The sequence below is a fragment of the Lytechinus variegatus genome, chromosome 1 (genome assembly GCF_018143015.1).
Source record: "Lytechinus variegatus isolate NC3 chromosome 1, Lvar_3.0, whole genome shotgun sequence".
In the NCBI taxonomy this organism is placed as follows: domain Eukaryota; kingdom Metazoa; phylum Echinodermata; class Echinoidea; order Temnopleuroida; family Toxopneustidae; genus Lytechinus; species Lytechinus variegatus.
The window spans coordinates 7,848,652-7,870,488 of NC_054740.1; the positions used below are offsets into that span (position 1 = coordinate 7,848,652).

General features: G+C 36.0%; 1 protein-coding gene and 1 long non-coding RNA gene across 2 annotated transcripts in view; one reads left to right on the forward strand and one right to left on the reverse strand.

The window, feature by feature from the left end:
- The first annotated feature begins 515 nt into the window (after positions 1-515).
- On the forward strand, positions 516-3,395 carry LOC121418667. The gene is made up of 2 exons (XR_005970502.1): positions 516-1,404; positions 1,556-3,395. It is a non-coding gene; the product is annotated as an uncharacterized LOC121418667 (long non-coding RNA).
- Positions 3,396-5,036: 1,641 nt separating this feature from the next.
- The window catches only part of LOC121418703 (protein WWC2-like), a 50,731-nt gene continuing 33,930 nt past the window's right edge, over positions 5,037-21,837 (reverse strand). The window contains exons 5-20 of the mRNA XM_041612785.1: positions 19,893-19,941; positions 18,136-18,289; positions 16,084-16,174; positions 15,527-15,687; positions 14,397-14,553; positions 13,174-13,807; positions 11,782-11,893; positions 11,196-11,360; positions 10,644-10,842; positions 9,870-10,034; positions 9,046-9,098; positions 8,309-8,705; positions 7,745-7,840; positions 7,107-7,266; positions 6,493-6,682; positions 5,037-5,446 (exon numbers count right to left, since the gene is read on the reverse strand). Coding sequence (XP_041468719.1) covers positions 5,419-5,446; positions 6,493-6,682; positions 7,107-7,266; positions 7,745-7,840; positions 8,309-8,705; positions 9,046-9,098; positions 9,870-10,034; positions 10,644-10,842; positions 11,196-11,360; positions 11,782-11,893; positions 13,174-13,807; positions 14,397-14,553; positions 15,527-15,687; positions 16,084-16,174; positions 18,136-18,289; positions 19,893-19,941 — 2,811 coding nt within the window. The 3' untranslated portion in view covers positions 5,037-5,418. The remainder of the gene's footprint in view (positions 5,447-6,492; positions 6,683-7,106; positions 7,267-7,744; positions 7,841-8,308; positions 8,706-9,045; positions 9,099-9,869; positions 10,035-10,643; positions 10,843-11,195; positions 11,361-11,781; positions 11,894-13,173; positions 13,808-14,396; positions 14,554-15,526; positions 15,688-16,083; positions 16,175-18,135; positions 18,290-19,892; positions 19,942-21,837) is intronic.

A 21,837-nucleotide genomic window follows, 5' to 3' on the forward strand; every position in this document is an offset into this window, starting at 1 on the left:
TTATCCGATTTTGATCAAATTTTTAGCATTTTGCTTTGTAAATTTTACTCTACGTATTGAGATACAAATACCTCCAGTCTGGATCATCCCTTAAATAAGTCATTTTACATTCCATTTCGCATTTTTAATTATTTAGTAATTGGTGTAATTTTTATCTTTACTATTTATTTCATTTTTAAAGTTATGTTCTCTTTGAGGAAATCAGGTAGATAATATGGATTGAGTTTGTTATTAAATTTGTTGATTCAATGGATTTTACTAGCTTGTCATCCTGTCTGCAAATGTAATTCAACTAATCTAAAGTTATCATCCACCACCACCCTCACCACCATCACTATCATCGGCATCATCATCATCACCACCACCATCTTCATCATCATCATCATCTTCTTCATCACCATCACCATCATCACCATCACAATCTTCACCATTAACACCATCACTACCACCGTCACCACCATAATCTTTATTACTATCTCATCATCACCACCACCATCACCATTGACCAACATCATCACCATCACCACCTTCACCATCATCATAATCATCACCATCAACATTATCACCATCATCACCACCACCTTTCTCTGCTGGTCTTGCAGCTGATTTTGACTATGTTCAACAATACAGGGATTAGAATAATGCTCCGTTTAGAGAAGTTTTTGTAATCTCTTAAGAATACTAATGAAAAAGTAAGCAAAGTTTGAAAAACACATACAGATAAAAGAGTCTAAAATCAAATTCAAAAGCACAATGCTGGGATCTTCATCATTGGTGTCGCAAGTTCTCAATTATTTTCATGTCCATGTTTCTTTACACAGTGCTTAATATGAAATATATACTGAAATGTCACATTCATACTCCTCATAGAATCATGGAGATGAAAAAAGGATAGATGGACATATTATTACACGCGATTTCAAAAGATAAATTGAGAATTTCAATAAAATTGTTAAAAATGACATTGTGCTATCACACAGTCAAATCTTGCTGCGCTCATATGACTGTGACACAGACTCCATAAAGAATGAGTGACATTCAATTCAAATTTTCTTTAGTTATTCAGCATTTTATTTTTTTATACATCTGTTAGAAACAGCATAGGAAACATTGAACTCTGTACAAGGAAACATTAAACTTTGTACATATACATTATGCATATCATTTTTGTACAAAACTTTACTAAGACGGGAACACACAGACATTAAACAATTTAAACAATGTTTTTTTTTGGTCCTGCCAGCATATGTCAATTATTTTTACATTCAATACATCACAATACCTTTCTATTAACACATCTTTAAAAGGGTGCTCCAGATACTCATGATAATAATGATTTTCAACACAAAGGGAAAGTCAGACAAACAAGATAGTCAGTTTCATCATAATACAATGAATAACAAGGTCATGACATTTTAAAATTTGCATTAATAGTACAACAGTACTGCGCATGTCTTCATAATAAGAGAACTGATGTGTAATCTCCCCACCTATTTTTTACATGATATTGTCATGACAAGATAGTCAGTTTCATCATAATACGATGAATAACAAGGTCATGACATTTTAAAATTTGCATTAATAGTACAACAGTACTGCGCATGTCTTCATAATAAGAGAACTGATGTGTAATCTCCCCACCTATTTTTTACATGATATTGTCATTCAGATGTTTCATCGAAAATGTAAAAACAAGACTGGAGTCAATGGGTAGGATAATCATTGCTGCAACTTATTTTGTTGCGAGGGAGACATGTCAAACACACATGAATGTTTTATTCAGAAGAATTCATGAGAATTCATGAGAATTTCTATTCTTTCTGTTTTTCATTTCAATCAGTTTGAGTATATTCAATTTTCTTGAAGCACCATGAGCACCAAAAGCTGGACCTGTGCGCTATATCAGAAGCCACCATTATTATCAAGTATGAAAATATGATTTCATGCTATAAAATAAAAAGTGAATAGGCATTAATGCGATGGTGCAAGATTTTTCACATTAAAAGGTGAAAGAATGATGGTCTGAATAGTGTCTGAATATTCGCTATTCGTATTGTACAACGCCTCAGAAGTTGGCGAGAATACGAACAATCACCAATTTTTTCCTATATTAATCAATGACAAAGAATTATTCAAGAAGTTGATACCATAATCTAAACTGAAATTCAGCTGATGAAATAACTATATCCCATTTATGCATAAATTATTGGGTAACAAAACATTTAAAAGAGCACAAACTTGTTAAAAAAAAGTTATGGTTATGGTATCCTTACTCATTAAAAAAAGTCCTTCCTTATTCAGAAAGAAAGAACCCCCCCCTACTCCTACAGATAATTCTCTTTATAAAAGAGTGGTACACAATACAATGACGGGGGTAAGCGAGATACAACTGACATCTTTACACATTTGACATTACAAAATCAGTTAAAAAGACTTACGATATAAAAATACATACAAAATTTGTATTTGTTTGAATGATATATATCTATATATAAATATCTGTACACAATCAGACAGAGTCTCTTCGTTATTCAACATTATATACACATATTGTATAAAATATGATTTTGAAAGCCAATTACAGCATTTTCCCCCATCATTCACAAAACATCACCATAAAAAACATTGACAACTTTCATGGACTTCACTAAACATTTAAATGTTTAAAAAGATATGACACATATTGTTAGAAACTGCATTTCATGTAGTATAAACCTGCAAAGAATGGTAGGCAATACTACATTGTACTACAGAAGTTGTTTGACTGAAAGTGATCTAGTACTAAAATCACCATGATTGCATCAATGAATGTTGATATGATTCATATAGGTGTTTGAATATTATATATTTTTTATAACAAGCTACCCCACCCCTGCCCCCCCCAAAAAAAAATCATCGAACAGAAATGCAAGAATGTAGGCTTCCTTCTAAACAGGTAGAAAGGCTTACCATTTGGCTGAAATTAAATAACCTCTCTCGCCATTCACATCACAGGAACTTATCCTCGATTCTTTGTTCATTCACATGCCAATAAGTACCAAGTGCAGCAAGCATAAGCTCAATAGCTATTTGACTGAAAGAAAATGGAATCACTTTGCAGCAATTTTGAAAAAATATTTACCCTGGATAAGTGTATTTACCAGTTCATTAACACCCTCTATGGAAAGGAGAATGGTCCTAACATGAATGGTGGTACAGAAACATATCTGGATAGCTTCATTAAGTTTTTTTTGTAGATTCAATCACAAATTAATAAGTTTGTAGTCAGAAAGTCGACAAACAAAAAGCCATAATTTCTCATATTGATCAACCATGAGCCTCATAAAAAGTAGAATTTTATCTAGAATCTATTCTTGTTTTCCTTTGACATATGAATACAGAAATGCCCCATCCCCTTTGCACACAAAAAAAGGGAACCTTCCCAGGTAAGATTCACAATCGCTAAATTTTCAATGACCAGTTTGAAATTACATATGTAAATCACAATATATCATTCAAGGATGAATGCCAAGTCCTCTATTTTCCACCAGGCACAACTAGTGATCCAATGCACTTTACTGGAATACTGTATTGAATGAGTGTTGTAAATGAGCATTAATAAGATCAGGTTCCCTTTTTATGAAGCATCCATTACAGTTGAATTTTCATATCTATTACATTTGTATGAAGGGTTCTTTTTATTATTATTGAACAAAATAGAGTGTTTTACCATTCTTATGTCCATTGATATTGCCATGTAATGAGAGTGTACAAGTTCACTGGCAAATCAGTTTAACAATAAATACCAGTTGGAACAGAATCCAATAAAATTACCCCCCAAGTGTCTGTATGTGTAAATAAAAAGATGTACCAAATGGCTTTGGAAGAAAAATGTGTAATTGCCAAGAAATGACAAGAAGTTTTCAAAGCAATAATAAACTGTCCCACAAATGCTTTTCTGTGTTAGTGATCATCAGAATGATGAGTTTTGGGCTAAGATTTCATGATTTCACAAAGATAGGTTTACAATAATGTACCACATCTAGATATATGATAATATGGTGGCAATTAACCTTGATTTAGAAGACTTTATCATGAAATAACTGTTTCCTGCAATTACTCTTTTTTACCTTTAACTCCTTGTTGCAAGAAGTTAATCAGTAATCAATGACAAATTTGCATTAAATGCAAGATATATGATTAATTTGGGGGCTCAAAGAGATTTGGTAGGAAAGACTGAATACAGAATGAGAATGATTTTGAATCGCTGGATAGACAAGAAAAATATGTCTAAACCACATGGAATACATAAAGCAGAAGCTTGAAGAAAGCTGTCAAAAAGATACACAGGAATTCACAAAGGAAAGTGCACAATTATAAACAAGCTAACAAGATGGCACCTTTTCCCCCTCTGTGTACCACAATGACAATTAATATTTAGATAGTTACAGATGGAATTCAGTGAAATGGAATGGAAATCAAAAAACAGAAAGTTGAAAATTTAACAAGTAAAACAAAATTCTGTTGACATATAATGGAAATTGAAGCATTGTGAATGCACTGAATGTTGAAATCCAAACCCAGTATTGCAGAATTTCTTTTTGAAAGGAAAATGTTCTTATTAACATCATCATAACAGCTTTTTCTCCTATTCAACTCTCACTATCTCTCTCTCTCTACTTACAGTAATATGATGGTTGTCTGAATAAGTAAATGTTGAATACTTCAAAAAATGTGATCTCCATTTACTCGATATGCAAAATATCAATTGCATGAGAATCTGGTAAGCATGGTTTTATGCAGCAATGACCATTAGTTGTACACAATATAACCTTCGATTGAATTTCCAAAAACAACTTCTAATTGCTCCTAAGATTAATGAAATATTGAACAAAGAGCAATGCAAAGAGTGAAGTTGAGTTGAATCTTCAGAGGACATACTGCAAATTACCATGTAAACGCATAGCTGACCTATACTTCACCAAGATGGTAAACATACAATGCAGGTGAAGCGTATCGTATGTTCCTTCTCTCCTGAGCAGTGCCATGACTAGTGCGAGGACAACATGACTTTGCTTCTGTCAGGATGGCGTCAGAATGACGTTGCTGAAGGCCGACGAACCAAGCTGAACATTCCTTCTAGAAGCTGATTTACAACACCTGAAGAAAGACAATGTTACCAAGGATCAGAGGAGTTGTTGTCTCCTAAGCCAGTCGTTTGACTACCTTGCAGGGTCCAGATGAGATAGAAGTTGTACCCACAGTGGATACAGAACCCAACCTTCATCAGCAAAGAAGATGGAAGCCCATTTGATCAGCACTAGCACCATTTGTCACAGGGACATCATCTGAGTTCCTGTGCGATACAGGCAAGGCTGATAACAGCTTTCATGTGAGATCTTTAGAGGTTCCACAGAGGACCTTCCTTCAATAAGAGGCTCACAGTTCTGACGTCAGGACTTCTTTCCTGTATTTGTGAAACCAACGTTAATAGAGGAGCATTAAAAGTTGTATGCATACTCTGAAACTGATGGATACATGCATGTAGTTATCTTTGTTTTCAACGGGTAAAAGACAAGAGGGAAACCATCAATGGCCAACAAGATATCCCTTTGCTACAAACATTGTTATGCATGCTCATTTTCTGGTCAAGTATGAAATGCTCTGTCCACGCCTCAGAGGCTGGTTTTAGAGATACACCCTTGCACATGCTACTTGCTGCAGAAAGTCAACCTCATGACAAGTATAGCTGAGCAGACTTAAAGGGGAATGAAATCTTTGGAACAAGTAGGCTTGTGTCGAAACAGCAAAATCAAAGAATAAGAACAAAGAAAGTTTGAGAAAAATCGGACAAATAATGAGAAAGTTATGAGCATTTGAATATTGCAATCTCTAATGCTATGGAGATCCTCCCATTGGCAACGCGACAAGGATGTGTGATGTCACACATGAACAACTTTCCCTTTGATGGACTATGAAATACCCTGAAAATGTGTCTTTTTGCTTTTTCGTATGGTGATACAAACTCTTTATCCATGATGTATTCTTTAAAATTCTGTATTACATGCCCTCCTATAGAAAGAATACATGTTCTACTGATAGATGTAATAAAAGAGGCAATTTAAGTAAAATATATACTAAAGTAATGGGGAGAGTTGTTCAAGAGTGACATCACACATCTTTGTCGCATTGCCAATGTGAGGATCTCCATAGCATTAGTGATTGCAATATTCAAAAGCTCATAACTTTCTCATTACTTGTCCGATTTTTCTCAAACTTTCGTTGATCTGTTTCTTTAATTTTTCTGTTTTCACACAAGCTATCTTGGTCCAAAGGTTTCATTCTCCTTTAAAGTTCAGAAGCTATAAAGGTCATTTTTACTTCACCAAACAATCAATGTAAATCAGTTGTCTGTCAAACACCAAATATTGAAAATGAGAGGACCTCGTGATCGCTTGCTTCCATAAACTTTTTATACCCCAACACATGAGGCAGAATCCATAAGACACTTACTCTGTATTCATCACCGTGGAGCCATGTCCCAACATGAAATCTGCTTCAGGTATTGATGTAGACTCGGTGGGTATCCTCTGCTCTATGGCGTCTCTTTGATGTTGCTTCCGCAGCGCCTCCTGCTCAGCACTGTCCAGGAGTTTCTTGAGGATATCGCTGTCAGGTTTGCGGGGGTGAGATCTCTGATTACCTGTAGGGATGATAAATAAAGTGGGTAATAGTGGGAAAAGCTAGGCAGAACAGATAGATGAAATAGGACAAAATTCTAAAGCTTTTGTGGATGAAATTGAATGACAGAATTAATTGAATGCTATGGTGGTAATTAGGGAAGCAGAAATGAAACAACAGTGGTAAATTCTTAAAATTGTGTCACATGAGACATTCCACCTGTACATTCCAGCATATCATAATAGGTACCCATACCTCCAGATAATGAGAAAGAATCCTTCTCTTGTGAACCCAGAATCCTACATGCTCATCTCGTTCTGTATCATTTGTTTGTAACTTTTGCTCATTTTTACTTTCGAATAATGAAATACAAACACAGATCCAACATTCATACAGGTTTGCTTCCTCAGCAATGTTGACAGAGATGATGCAGCATCAAAGCTTACCTTTTAATTGTACTTCTTCCATCTGTCTCTTGATCTCCCTATATTTCAATAGATCATCTTTGAGTTGTGCCTCTTGAGTCTTGAGTGCTTCTATCTCCATCCTAGCTGCCTTTGTCGTTGACCGTAAGTCAGGTGACCTCCGGCTACCTTGACCTTCCATCTATTCAATTCAAAACAATAAACAATGTTGGTCAGAATCATGGTTATTCCCACCAGTATTGTTGAAAGTATAGGGTTTAGAGAGATTGCAACTCCAATTTCCTTCTTGGTTTCTTACCACACCGATCCTCTGATACCAATAACCTTCAAATTTACCAAGTGTAGGTATCTAATAAATGTTCAAGCTATGGAATAACTAAATTATTTTAAGTTCTAAATGAATATATAACATTAAACCTTACAAATTGAAATAAACTTGCAGCTGCCTAATTTTCTGGACATACGTAAGGAACATAACCATGGTAAAACAAACATGTATTTGATGCCCAGTTTTGCTTCACTTCTTTTAACAAGGATATACTATTTGTTAACTAATAAGTGAGATAAACCGATTTCAGACAAGATTTCAATGAATACATGAAGAGTGTTATAGGTATGGCATAATGCAGCATATTCCTGGAAAATTGAGACAAACTGACCTTTTTAAATCGTAAGCTCTTGCGTTCCAAAGAATTCCTCTTGAATGGACCAATTCTGGGCGTTATCATAGCACCATCACTTTCACTGCGATTCAGCTGATAAAACAACAAAATAATCATATAAAGATGAATATTGTTCATAATCATGTATAACATCTTGGACCATATCACTATCAAATTAATCAATCAGACTTACTGAGTACTGCCTATCAATTAGGCTTAAATTGATTTTAAAAGAGAACATATTTTGAATAGCATGAATGTAGATCTATTGAAAAAAAAGCTGTATGAAAACAAAAAAGTCATTTTTCATACAGTCAAACTATCTTAGCAACCACTGGTCAAAAGTGACAACCTGTTTTTTTGTGGCCACCAAGATTGTCTCCCATTTGACAATGAACAAGTCTATAGAAATCTCCAGTGGCCCACTTATCTGGGTAGTCTTCATATACAGGTCTGACTGAATTACTTTCAACAAAAAAAGCTCTACCAATTTAAACATACATTTAAACAAAGCATTCACACCCCCCCAAAAAAGGAGGAAAAACAGAAGGTAGTACTTACCTTCGCCATTGCAGGTCTCGACATCCCTGTTGATGATCCACCTCCAAAGGTCTTGGACCTGGTTATACTTGGTCCAGGGAAATCACTAAACTGGTCCCCTGGGTCCTTGTCTGAGGTCACAGAGTCCAAGTACCCGTTGGTCATCATGGAAATAGGATCTTGAGTAGCACCAGGGTCCCCACCTCCCCTTACACCGCCCCCAACCTCCAAAGGGGAGTCATGGAAGGGGGTGGTGGTAGGGGGTGGGATGTAGCCTGTGACAGAGGTGGGGTGGGGCGGAGTATGGTTGTAGGGTAGCTGAGATGAGGGAGGGTGGGCATTGTCTGGAGGCACTTGAGTAACAGGTGGTGGGTGACGGTAGGTGAGAAGTGAACTGTCCATGGACGTTGAGCGTAATCTAATAGGCATAAAAAAATAGAAAAGGAGATGAATGAATGTCTTCCTTAAAATATGAGTCACTAAATCCCTATAGCATTAGCTGGATTATCAATGATGAAATTATTTACTGTAATCACTATATTATTAGGTCAGAACAGGAATTTTTTAAACATTGCCCGTATGTTTTTTAAATGCTTATGAAATAATTTCCACTTTCTTTTGCTCCATTCAGTATCATAAACCATTAACACATTCATTAGTTTTCTAAAGGTATTGTGATATCAAAAAGTAGGAAAAAATTGTATTAAAAAAGATACAAATGAAGATCATTGATTCCTAAGATACTCGTATACACATACCTTGTTTCAACTGGAAGCGCTGTATCAAAAATGTCTGCCATATGACTACGAGTCTGCAAAATAAAGGTAATAATACATAATGGAAAGACTAGAAAGAAATTCATTTGAAAGTATGAAAGAAAATATTGGAAAAAACTGCATATCACATCCAGATGTACAGAAACAAACAGGTTCTCCAACACAAGGAAATATTTTGTCTTTGGTAGAAAGGAAAATGGATTTTATTGAACATTGAAAATCCATCCTAAACAACTTAATGATGCCCATTTGATCATCAATAATTAATAAAACCATTATGCTGACCCAGTGGGAAACCTCTTTCATTAAACTTTTTGGATTGAATGGAACTCAAAAAAGAAACTTGAAAATCAGTAAAATTCAATTTTTCAATGTGTAATTTGCTGGAAAGTTATGCAGCACATAACATGGCAGATCATCTGGCAGTAATTCATTTGACCTTATTGTCCAACTTCAAAAAATGAATTAAATCTAACAATTTCTTCAAAGCTTTCCTCACGAAATCACTTTTAATTTGAATTGTCTATCAAAGTGAAGCTAGAATGCATTTGAAAAAAAAATCAACCAATCAGCATTAACCTTATCTGATTGGGTGATAACAATGCTGTGAAGTTCAATTTCATTCAATTCTGGTTTTATTGTGAATGGTTACACAACAAAAGTCCAAAGACTCATAATATCATATTTGCAAAGTAAAAACAATGTACATGTATATCTTACACAATACAATAAAGAGAATTAATAAAATGGCAAAGAAATGTTAAAAGGTCATGATATTAAAGGTGGTCTGTCAATGCTTAATTTACCTGACTGGATCTCTCTAGAGTACTGGTGCATGTGGCTGTTCCTTCACTGCTTGTATCTATGTCATGTTGAGGGTAAGCTGGCTGGGTGAAGTTGAGCAGGGTATACCACCTCGGAGAAGCAGGATTCAGCAAGCAGGCATCTAGGAGACTGATCTGAGTACCGGCCTGGTCGAAGAAATGTTTCACAAGGGTGAAAAATAATCAAAATTAACATACATAGTACAGAGGAGTGACTGCACATCTCACTCATATGGGTTCTAAGGTAATTAGGTAAGATGGTCAATTTTTTTAAATTGAAATTTATTCATTGGAAAATAACTTGCCACTTTGAGATGTACGATATTAAGGTTGCGAATGTGCTTTTCGAAACAATAGGTGAAATATATTTTTAATTCACTTCAGTCATCTTATCATGGGTTTTGAGCAGGGTCATCACATTCTCAGAGCTGCCAACCTTAACAAGAATATTTCAGTATTTTAAAGCTGAAAATCAGTATTCTGGTGAGGAAATCAGTATTTTCAAAGAAATACCACAGGACAACACATAAAACTGAAGCTTTAGAAATCAGTATTTTGCATGAAACCATCTGTATTCTATTTTTTCAGAACTAAATATGGAAAATCTGTACTACTTAGCAGCACTGCGTTCTTGGTTACTGCTAATCAACAATTCAATGATTATATTATATAATAAACAGAACAGGTGAAGTGTTAGCATTCAAAAATAAAAGCAGACTCTTCAGACATGCAAATTTTATTGAAAATACTACTCACCAGACAGTCTTCCAGCCCATCTGGGTTACAGAAACAGATGTAGATCTGTAGAGTGAGTGCATGAAGCTCGGTGTCCTTGATAGGTATAGTGACCTTGTGGCCCAAGGAAACGGTACTAGCACCCATGTGTTGGAGGGGTGGGGTCTGGAAGCTCAGGTTGGAGTTGGGTGGGCACGGCTGAATGTTGCCTTTGATAAAACTGTATGGGAAACAATACACATTGAGTTGTATAAATAAATATGTGTGAAAAAATACAGAATATATACATGTATATGTCTGAGCAAAATTTGTAAGTACTTCCAAAAATAATTTGTCATGAAAAGTCCCCTGCTTTCTGATAAGGCTTTATGATCTGAAATTATAATGACTAGAGGTGTTCACAGAATGGTCTATAAATTGGTGGGGGAAATAAAAAAATGTTATTTCAAGGAATTACCTTACAAAATCCTTAGCCGTTGATCATGTCATTGCAACAAACATGCTTCTAAGAAGCGCTAAACTCTTTGTGAAACAAGCCAAGATTACCCAGGAAACAAGATGCTTTTGACTTACAACTGAGTGTTTTGCGATGGTAGTAGTTCCCTAAAGTTCTTGAGGCTGTCTAGGGTGATCACTATGAGACCATCCTGAGGATCGTACTGACAACCCAGAAGGATCTGGGTCATGTCGAAGTTTGCTGGGTCGTACACCTCCTCTGAACCTGCTGCCTCATCGGGTCTGGGCGTGAGAGAGAGCAAGAAAGTGAAACATAATGGACAGGTGATATTTTTTTTCGGAAAGAAAATGTTATCCTACATCCCAATTCATTTGGTTTTGTGAGAAATATGTTTCATTCATATTTAAACCAAAGGAGTAACTATATTTTTACTCAAGCAGAACAGACATGCACTTTATAAGCCTATTTTCATTATCATCTTCGACTATATGACTGATGAAAAACATATCCCATCAAAATAATGTAAATCCAAATTTTTTTCAATATCCACATGAATAATTCTAGTTATTCATGAGCTGCAACCAAAAAATTCAGGTAAACATACAACACATTGGTAGTCAATTTAATGGATTATATTATAACTGACTCACGGTCATACTCATTACTACAATCAGAATATATAATTAAGTGGTGTCGCTGTACCTTTTAGCTGATGCCTCATACACCCCACTATCTCCTGCCATAGAGTCATCAGACACAGCTGCTGATACCATTCGTGGAGCTGCTACAGACTGCCCTGGTAATAAATCTACACCTAGTGAATAAAAATGGATACATATACTCTTCGTGAGTGATTACTGCTTACAGTATTCCAGAAGAGAAATTTTGAAATAAAACTTCTACAACAAAAGACTACTTTGAGTCCAGTAGAAATAAGATCTGGCTTCCGTTCTAAAGTTACTGCATGACGGCTTGGCAACATATAAAAATCAAGATTGCTATGGTTGTTACCATTAACCCTATATAGCCCGGGCTATTTTAAAATTGCATAGCCCGGGGGGGGGGGGGGCCTATTAGGCCTCCCCTCAGATCTCGGCCGTTCATCGACCGATTGCGACCAAATTTGGTGTGTGGGTGTCTCATTATGTATTTTACAAGAATGCGTTGTCAAATTTGTGATATTTATTATCATTTTTTATTCATCTAATTAATTATGCAAATATTCAAATTTTTTCAAGGAATTTTCATTTTTTTGTAGTTTTCCCCCCATTTTTTGAGAAAATGCAATAGAATCAAGCATGTTAGTAGCCAGTCATGTAATCTAAAAGACGGCTCACTCAACTGTATTGAAATTGTATAATTATCAGATAATAGTAATTATGCGCATATGCTAATTTTTCGCGATAATATTCTTGTTTCCTTCCGTGTTTCCAAATTCTTATGTATTTCTTTGTTTTTAATTTATTATGTATTTCTTTGTTCTGAAATCTCTATTTTTCTTATTGTTTTTTAAAATCTAGAATAGTTGGTGATAGCCCGAAAGGAAGTTATGTGAGGAAAAAACAGAAAAAAAAAACATTCATCTGACAACACTTCTTGTAAAACCCATACATTGTACACAAAAGTCGATGGAAATTGCCATTTTCGGTGACATTGGTCACGAATATGTGCTATATCTCCGCAAGTACACCCCCGATATTCGCAAACAGGGTCTCAAAATGTGCGGGAGATGTGAAAGAAAAAAGTCATGAAATTCCAGCGTATTTTTTTTTTGCATTTAGAAATTATCGCGAAAAATGTCGAGGGGGGGGGGGCCTTTTAGCCCCCCGGGCTATATAGGGTTAAGGGAAAGTATCATAAGAGTCCTTATGCAATGGGACTGTGGTAAAATAAATCATTTATGCACACACAATATGAAACAAATAGCAAATGAAAAATTTACTTTAAAACTATCTTATTAAATTTTTTTAGCAATGTTTTCGCCCAAATCACTACCTTCTCTTTAATTTTCAATTTTACAAATGATCATTCACTTAATCAACCATAGATATTCTTCTATTCACAAAAGAATTTACTTTATTCATATTTTCTTACCTTCACTAATAGGGCTCAGCTGCGCATTGAGATAACCTTCCTGACTACTGTACTCTGAAGTAGCATGCTTGAGATCAAGTCCTGGTCTGGCTAAACCAAATCCTCCCCGTGAACCTTGACCCCCGACCCCTGACCCTGATGACCCCGGATCCTGCATGCTCAGCTGCAATTGTGAGAGGTATGCTGCCAGTTGTTCCCCGTCCAAATCAGGAGGGGGTTTGATATCAGTCCTATTGCTATGTCTGTGTAAGTTTGTTAGGTGCTGTTGATACGTTGGAGGACGGCCTTCGTACTGGAGAAGGGCATTACCACCTTGATGAGATGCATCGCCAGCTGAGCCTGAAGGGCCGGGTTTGTTCCCCGTGCCTCCGCCAGGCGATGCAGGGGGTGAGATAGACGAAAGAGATGATCTTGGCGATAACGAAGGCACGGAGGGTTCCCCTTGTCGGGTATTTGGCTGTTGCTGCTGGGGATATTGCTGCGGTTGTTGTTGATGGTGCTGCATTTGTTGATGAGGAGGGTGTTGCTGGTTGTTGTAGTAATGAGGGTGTGATGTCTGGTGGTGGTTGTGAGTGGTAGTAGACAAACTCTGATAATCTAATCCCTCAATGCCACCCTGTAACAAGGCATCAACCTGAAAATTGATAAATAAGGAATATACACTGTAGCTGGTAATATACAATTATTATCAAGAATTTAGACATTCTAGCTGGTCACATTCTCTCAAACAACTTACATTATCCTCAAAACATAAATGAAAAACAAGTTACCAAGCTCAAATCTTTTTCAATTGTTATTGCAGTAGCAGGCACGATTCACATATAATGGCTCATGATGCATAGGGAAAATCTAAAAGCTGAGAAGTGGATTTGAAGTGCAACCTGATTATATATGAAAATTGTGATCAATGATCACGCACAGAGAAGGGATCTATGAGTAATTTGGAAGCTAAAATTTAACCTTTAAAATCATAGTATTTTTGTTTCTTATTAAAGTTAAAGTTTACATCCATGTTCATGCTCGTTAGCCAAGAATGAAAATGGAATGTATGAACAATCCAAAAACATAACAGTAATGCATTCAGTATCTCCTTCAAACCACATAAATAATCATAGAATACTCTGTAATGGCAGCCTAGTCCATAACTGACAGAGTTTTAAAAAGAGTTTTCAAAAGACCCCCCCCCCCACCATTCCAAGCTGAAGCATGCAAACAAAACACACCTTCTGCTGAATGATGTCATTCATGTCTGGGATGCTGGTAAGTTCGGAATTACTGAGGGCGCTGTTTAAAGAACCTTTACTAGAGGCCAATGATCCTCGACTTGATGGACCAAGAGATCCTCTACTGGAGCTTGACGAGAGAGTGCCCACTGACAAGCTGAGGAAGAAAATATAAATGAAGACATGAGGGGCTTGTAGGTACATATGAAAGGTTTTAGAAGTTTGACCTCAGCACATTTGATGTTAAGTCCTAAATATTGATTGACAATAAACTATTCATTTATCTATCATTAGTGTAATCAATTCTATATTGAAAATATTTAAACGGAATTAATCACTTGAATCCTCAACTGATAATGCAATGAAATCATCAAAAGTTGATTTTCCAAAGTTTCTAACTTCTAAACATATCCACAATCAATGTAAATTCAATTCAGATAGATAAATTTAAAAAAAAGAAGATTTGAAGAATAAAAATAAACAAAATTCTTGATTGTCACCAAGAGTTTAAAAGTAAGTCCACCCCAGAAAAATGTTGATTTGAATAAAAAGAGAAAAATCAAAGTATAACGCTGAAAATTTCATCAAAATCAGATACAAAATAACAAAGTTACAGAATTTTTAAGTTTTGCTTATTTTTCACAAAACAGTGATGCAAAATTAGGTGAGTTAGTCGAGGATGTCTGTCACTATTAGTTTTTTATTGTTTGAATTATTTTTTTCAATTCTTTACAGATTTGACAATAAGGACCAACTTGACTGAACCATATAGTATAAAACAATGCTATCTACACATGTTCAGGGAGGAATCAATCATCGTTTCACTTGACAATGAGGAGAACATTAGAATATTTCATATTTCATATAATAAAATACAAAAGAAATAGGGAGTGGATGATGTCATCAGTCTTCTCATTTGCATACCAACCAGGATGTGAATAGAACAGTTTTTCTTGAATTAAGTGAAACTTTAAAATGTCACAACTTTCTTATTTTACATCCTATTTTTATGAAATTTTCAGTGTTATGCTTTTTGGATTTTTCTCTTTTTATTCAAATCCACTTTTGTTGGGGTGGACTTGTCCTTTAAGAAAGAATCTAATGTGCATACGACTAGTATCACTATGTACCTTCTACTAGGATCTTGGTTCAACTGTCTCAGCTGCATTGCATTGATAGATTGTTTGTAATGAGATAAGTCATACTGGGATGAACTCGTCAACTGAGGATGGGATGACGATGTCGGTAGGCTGGATGTCGATGATATATGGTGACCAAGCCTTGACATGGACTAAGAAGAGTGAGAGAGAAAATATATGTGACATTAATATCAATAATATGTGAATTTTTGAAGTGCTTAATACCATATTTCTAAGCGCCGCATACTATTACCCCGGCCGAAGCATGGCTACCCTGATCGGGTGCTCAAAGCATTTAAAGAATACCTTCCGACTTGGTACACAAGTAGAGAGTGGGAAATGCACAGTCTATGAAAGTCTTTTCAAAAGATGCTGTGCTAAGGTATTCCAAACTATAAATATAAGTATACATTTTTCTGTTATAAATATAAGTATACATTTAATGTACACCTGGTTAAGAGATTCTTGTTTACATCTGTAAATCACAATTTTTTTTATTAATCCTTGGCAATCATTAAGTGTGCAGAGTATGAAAAGCACAATCTTACCGTGAGCAATTCCTGATCACTGATTGCTGATTTGAGGTTTAGCATACTAGATTGTAAAGAATTAGAGCTTATCTGAACATTGGGGTCAGACCTGAGAATGAATAAGAAAGAAAGAAAATAACAATGTTATTTCTCACAAAATGAATCAGATGTAGAAAGGTCCATGTTTCATATATACGGGGGGGGGGGGGGGGGGGGGGAATGGACCATGGAAGACAGGCCCAAATACAAACTGAGGCATGTGCTACATATCAAATACATGTGTATCAAGATCAACAGATGTCAACAGGGGGGAGGTTCTCTTCTGTTTATTTGGTAACCAATCAACGGGGGGGGGGGGGGGGGGGTGTCTTCTTTTTATTTGGCAACCAGTCAATTGGAATATTCTCACCAACCTTGTAAATACAATTGGTCTACATAATATAAAAGTCCATCTTCCATAAATGTGGTGTGTGTTGCTTACCATTTTTGGACAAAGATATATATGTATGAAACATTTGTTATATACTGGTGCTCCTTAATCAAACTTGTCAGATGAAAAGAAAAAAATGTCTACATGTTCACAAAGAGATTTGAAAGACTACGCACACGCAGACAGAGTTATACAAACATAGCAATATTATGATGGCTGGAAGGCATGTTTTTGGCGCTAAGCAATATTTCACCAATTTAGAAAATAAAACATTTAGTAATTAAAAATTTAGGGAAAAAAACGTTACCTTCCATGAAGCATGAAAAATAGTTCTTCAACCTGATAAAACCATAAATACATCAACAAAAAAGTTGACAGTTGGCATCTCAACAGTTTTGAGTAGTCTGCCTTTTGTGCCTGCATTTCGCATGGCAAAACACCCTTTATAAATGACTTTGGTCTTGCCCACTTGACTCTCAATGGAGTACCCCTCAGTCAAACTAGAGGGTTGTATGAAGTGTGATTACATTGTCATAAATACCGACTACACTATGCTAATAATAAGTAGGGGAAGGCGGGGTAAGTTGAGCATAGGGGCAAGTTGAGCCACCAGCCCCAGGCCAATAATGAATGAGTCAGACATTGTGGTGGTGTCATGTATTAATGACCCATAGCATAACCCCTAACCCCACCACATTGTTTTCCACTTTGAAACAAAAAGTAGTTTTTTAGAGGGAAAAGTATGAATTTCAGCCAAAAAAGTAAAAAAGAGTGTGAAATAGATAAGTACTTCATTCACACACATGTCTTTAAATATAGTAAAGACATGATAACAACATTGTTAGTCCAGGTATGGATCTTCATTCTTGTCATAGTCTTTTATATGATAGATGAATAATAAATGTGTGGATACAAAATTATCGCACTAAGTTCGGACTGGGGTAAGTTGAGCCAAACAGCATGGGGCAAGTTGAGCCATGGTAATTCTTATGTTAATGTATCTTAAAAAACAAACAAACCATAAAAATTGATTGAAATGCAGGTTGAAAGGAGCAAATTTACATGACTGCTCTTTTCCTTTTAAATGATGTTATTATTTATAGAGAATTAGCAAGTGAAAAGACTTTAAACAAAAAATTGACACGCTGGTTCTCCCCCATACATTTTGTACGTAGTTTTTGTGGCTCAACTTACCCCCAGACGGTGGCACAACTTACCCCATATATGGGGCAAGTTGAGCCATTTGACACCGGTTTTTTCAAAGGTCACGATGACTTTCAGTGTGGGGGTAGAAAGTTATATGTAGGTGAAAAACATTTCCCAAGAATCAAATTTAAAGGCAAGGTACTTATTTCTACAATAGTACTAGTCATATCAATTCTAACATGCAAAATGCAAAAAGTGTCACAACTTACCCCGCCTTCCCCTACTCATGAGGGGTAAAAACGCGTTTATAGGGATACTAACAGTGTTCATAGACTATACAAAGCAGACATTATCAATACTGATGCATTATAAAGGCATATTTAATCATAGATATGTACAAACTGTGCATAGGCCCCAATCCCTATTTGTACTGATATAAACATTATTTTGGGGGTCATAATCATATCTAATTCATATTTCAAATTTGCACTTACCGCTTCATGCCTCTATCTTGGCTATTAAAAATCTGTGCCTGGACCTGGAATAGCTCGTTCTTGATTTGGGCTACCCTGGCCTTGGCATGGGCAACCTGGGCCTTCAAGAGATCCGGATCATACTTGGTGCTTCCACTCGAACTGTTGGAATTCACTAGACAATTAAATAAAGTCATACATGTACATGATGAAGTATCATTTTCATGTGAAGTGAAGGAAGAGAGTAGGATTACTGGGGATTTATGAGGGAGGAAAGAATGTGGGGTCCATAGCATTCCTATGATTACAACAACAACTACTGCTGCTACTACTACTAATACTACTACATTGAACAAAAATGAAAAGAAAGAATGAATATTCATTGAGGAAGTAAACACACACAAAAATGGATTGTATAGATGACAGTTATAAAGTAAACCCAATTAAAACTTGAATGTATGAGGGTAAAAAATTGATACAGAAGAGACATAAATGTAAATCCTGTTAATCAAGGGCATTTATCTACAGTATGTGGGTATAAATGGTATCAAAATTGTGTGAGGGGGGGGGGGAGAAGAAGGTTGAAGGGTTAAAATGTGCTAATGAAACTCTGAAGTCCCTGACATGATCTTATCCAAACTTAAAAATGAATGAAAATAGCATTATTAATGTGTTATCCTTGCAAACTGCTAGGCTTGCTATTGTTGATATAGTGCCATTTTTTTTTTTACTTTAAGCCTGTCTTTTTAATCACATGCACACACACACACACAACTGAGAAGTTAGGATATGAAAAAGAGGGAAAAAGAGAAGAGGAAATATGTACATGTAGGAAAAAATCAGATCTAAAAAAAAAAATCCTAGGTCATCTACTCAGGTGGCTTATTTCCATGGGCGAATTCCTGATACATAATAAAATTTCCTTTTTTCTTTAAATCCAGTAAAATAAATTCCTTTGTTCAATAGTGAGAATGATACCATTTCTGTTGTAATCACACAATGAATTGTCAGACATTGATGACTTCATCCTTGGAAATAATATGATATCAGCCCTTTTAATCTTTATTCCGATTTTCATCATATCAAATAGCTCAAGGCAAGAGCAGAACCTTCACAAAAGGTAACAAAGCCTTAATATCTCCCTCAATCTTTGTGCTGGCGAAGAGCGAGAATGGGGATATTACATTTATCCTGATTTTTGGAGCATGGAATTACGACATATTTCCAAATTATCCTCACAAATCATCTATCACGGCTACATGTTAATTCATGGGTACAATAGTGTGAGCAATTTGAAAAGCGGAACTGCAACAGTATTGAAATTTTCTGACTTTTTCTTCCATGGGGTAAAATGACTTTGATGGGGTATTGTTATGTCTTCAAATAATATAATTTGCTAAATGTGACCTACTAAAAATTAAAGGGCTTCACCGCATCAATTGATGAATAAAATCTGGGGGGGGGGGAAGATCCTTAAATGAAATATGTGAAGCCGCAGACTTCGAGACATACATATGCTCTAAATGTAAATACTGTACATGTCATGGATTAAAAGTATATCTCAAAATATTATTTTTTTTTGAGAGGAATGCAAAATAAAAACATTTCTCAAAAATAAGATCTGAGAGATAAGAACACAGAAGTTGCTCTACTTAAAAAGAGCCATTAATTCAAGTAATTGCTCATCAGATATTACGATGACAAGATTATTGTGGTCACAAGGTCAAAGAGAAAGATGTGATAGAAAGATATGTATGGGAATAACAAATCATACTTACAGCTTGTATGTGACTGCCATCCACTAAGAGCCTCATTGGATCTTTGTATCTGAAACAGAATTAGAAGTATAGAGGACTGTAACACAAAAGTCAGCGATTAATGGTAAGCCTAATTTTCACGATTAATTGTTCATTGTAGTCAATGCAATCAATCGTAATAAAAAAATGTTTGATGATTGCTAAGCTTTGTGTTGCTGGCCCCTGAAGAAAAAACAAAAATGGTTGAGGATTGGTGAGAAGCATGGGTAATAAGTGAATAAATGCCATTAGCATGTGATAGTGCACTGAAAAATAAAAATAAAAGACACAGAGGACACTACTGCCCTTTTTACACAGGATTTTCTTAACCCCGGACTATCGCTAACCCCGTACTATCCTTAACCCCGTACTATTTTTTTTCCTTTTCACACATGCCAAATTGTTATTGCTAACCCCGGATAAGGAATGCTTGCTTTTTACACACGAAACTCGCTAACCCGGACTAGTGGTTTTTGTCGATCATTCGTAGTACAAGTGCTTCACTCGTACACTTTTTACACACGCTACAATTTCCTTAACCCCGTACTATAGGTAGGGCCAAATTGCCATTTAGCCCACCTATAGTACTGGGTTAAGCTTAGCCCACTTTCGTTTTACACATGCGATCTTAACCCCGTACTATTGCTCTTAGCACCGTAATTGGTGGGATAACACTGCTTTTTTGCAGGGCCAAATAATCCCGTACTATAGGTGGGGTTAGCCCACTTTGCAAAAACGCTGTGTAAAACGAACATGGGCTAAGCTTAACCCCATACTATAGGTGGGGCTAAATTGCCATTTAGCCCCACCAATAGTACAGGGTTAAGGAAATTTTAGCCTGTCTAAAAAGGGTATACGAGTCCTTGGAGTACACTTGACAGTACATTACTTGGTAGGGTCACTAATGGGAATAAGTTTCATGGCTTGTAGGATTCTAATTGAGCTGGAGTTCATCTGACTATGAACACCTTATTATCATTTCGCAGTCCGAGCCCAGGTAGGACTATACTTGTAGTCATTGCTATGATTAAAGAGGCGTACATCTGAGATAAGATGAATGTGTTCACTCAGAAATCATGGTTTAACTCATGATCTAATTATATTTCAAATGAATGTGTTCACTCAGAAATCATGGTTTAACTCATGATTTGATTTAGGATAAGATCAGACATTTATCATCCCTTTTGGCAGTGAACAGACTACATCATCAATCACACTGCCCGGGTCTGGGGCCCCGTTTCATGAAACTTGTCATAATAGTAAATTTGCTTTAACAGTTAAAAGCTACTGAAATCCATCATTTTGATTCGCTGAGGGTAATTTTGCTATAGGAATTGTGAAACGGGATCCTGATCATCCCCCTGGTATGAAGTGAAAGTCTTGTCGGTGTGGGAGAGGATCAAATGGCACGATGCTCAGGGGGAAACTTCCCTGTGATTCTCTCACCGGTGGTCTGTACACGACACACTAAATGTCAACCCTAGTTCTGCCATGATCTGGGGCAGACAGACAACTGTCTCCCTGATAACATCTAGGACCTAACGCTAATTCATTATTCTTGTAATATCAGAGAGCAGACTATGTATAGGTATTAAAATTTGTCTTTATTGATGGTTGGTAAAGGTGAAGTACATTGCACAGGTGGCTATTGGTTCCTGAAGAGGATAATTTTAGTCCATTTCAGCACCTCCCCATTCCCCCAACCCACTCAACACTAATTAATTCTAAAAAAAAAAAAAAACCTTCGCAGACAGGGAATGGGAGAGCTGCTATAAAACCCTGCATACAGTAAAGCCATGGCCATGACTGTTTATAAAGGGATGGTCCGGGCTGAAAATATTAATATCTAATTAAATAGAGTAAAATTCACAAAGCAAAATGCTGCAAATTTCATCAAAATTGGGTAAAAAATAACGAAGTTATTGAA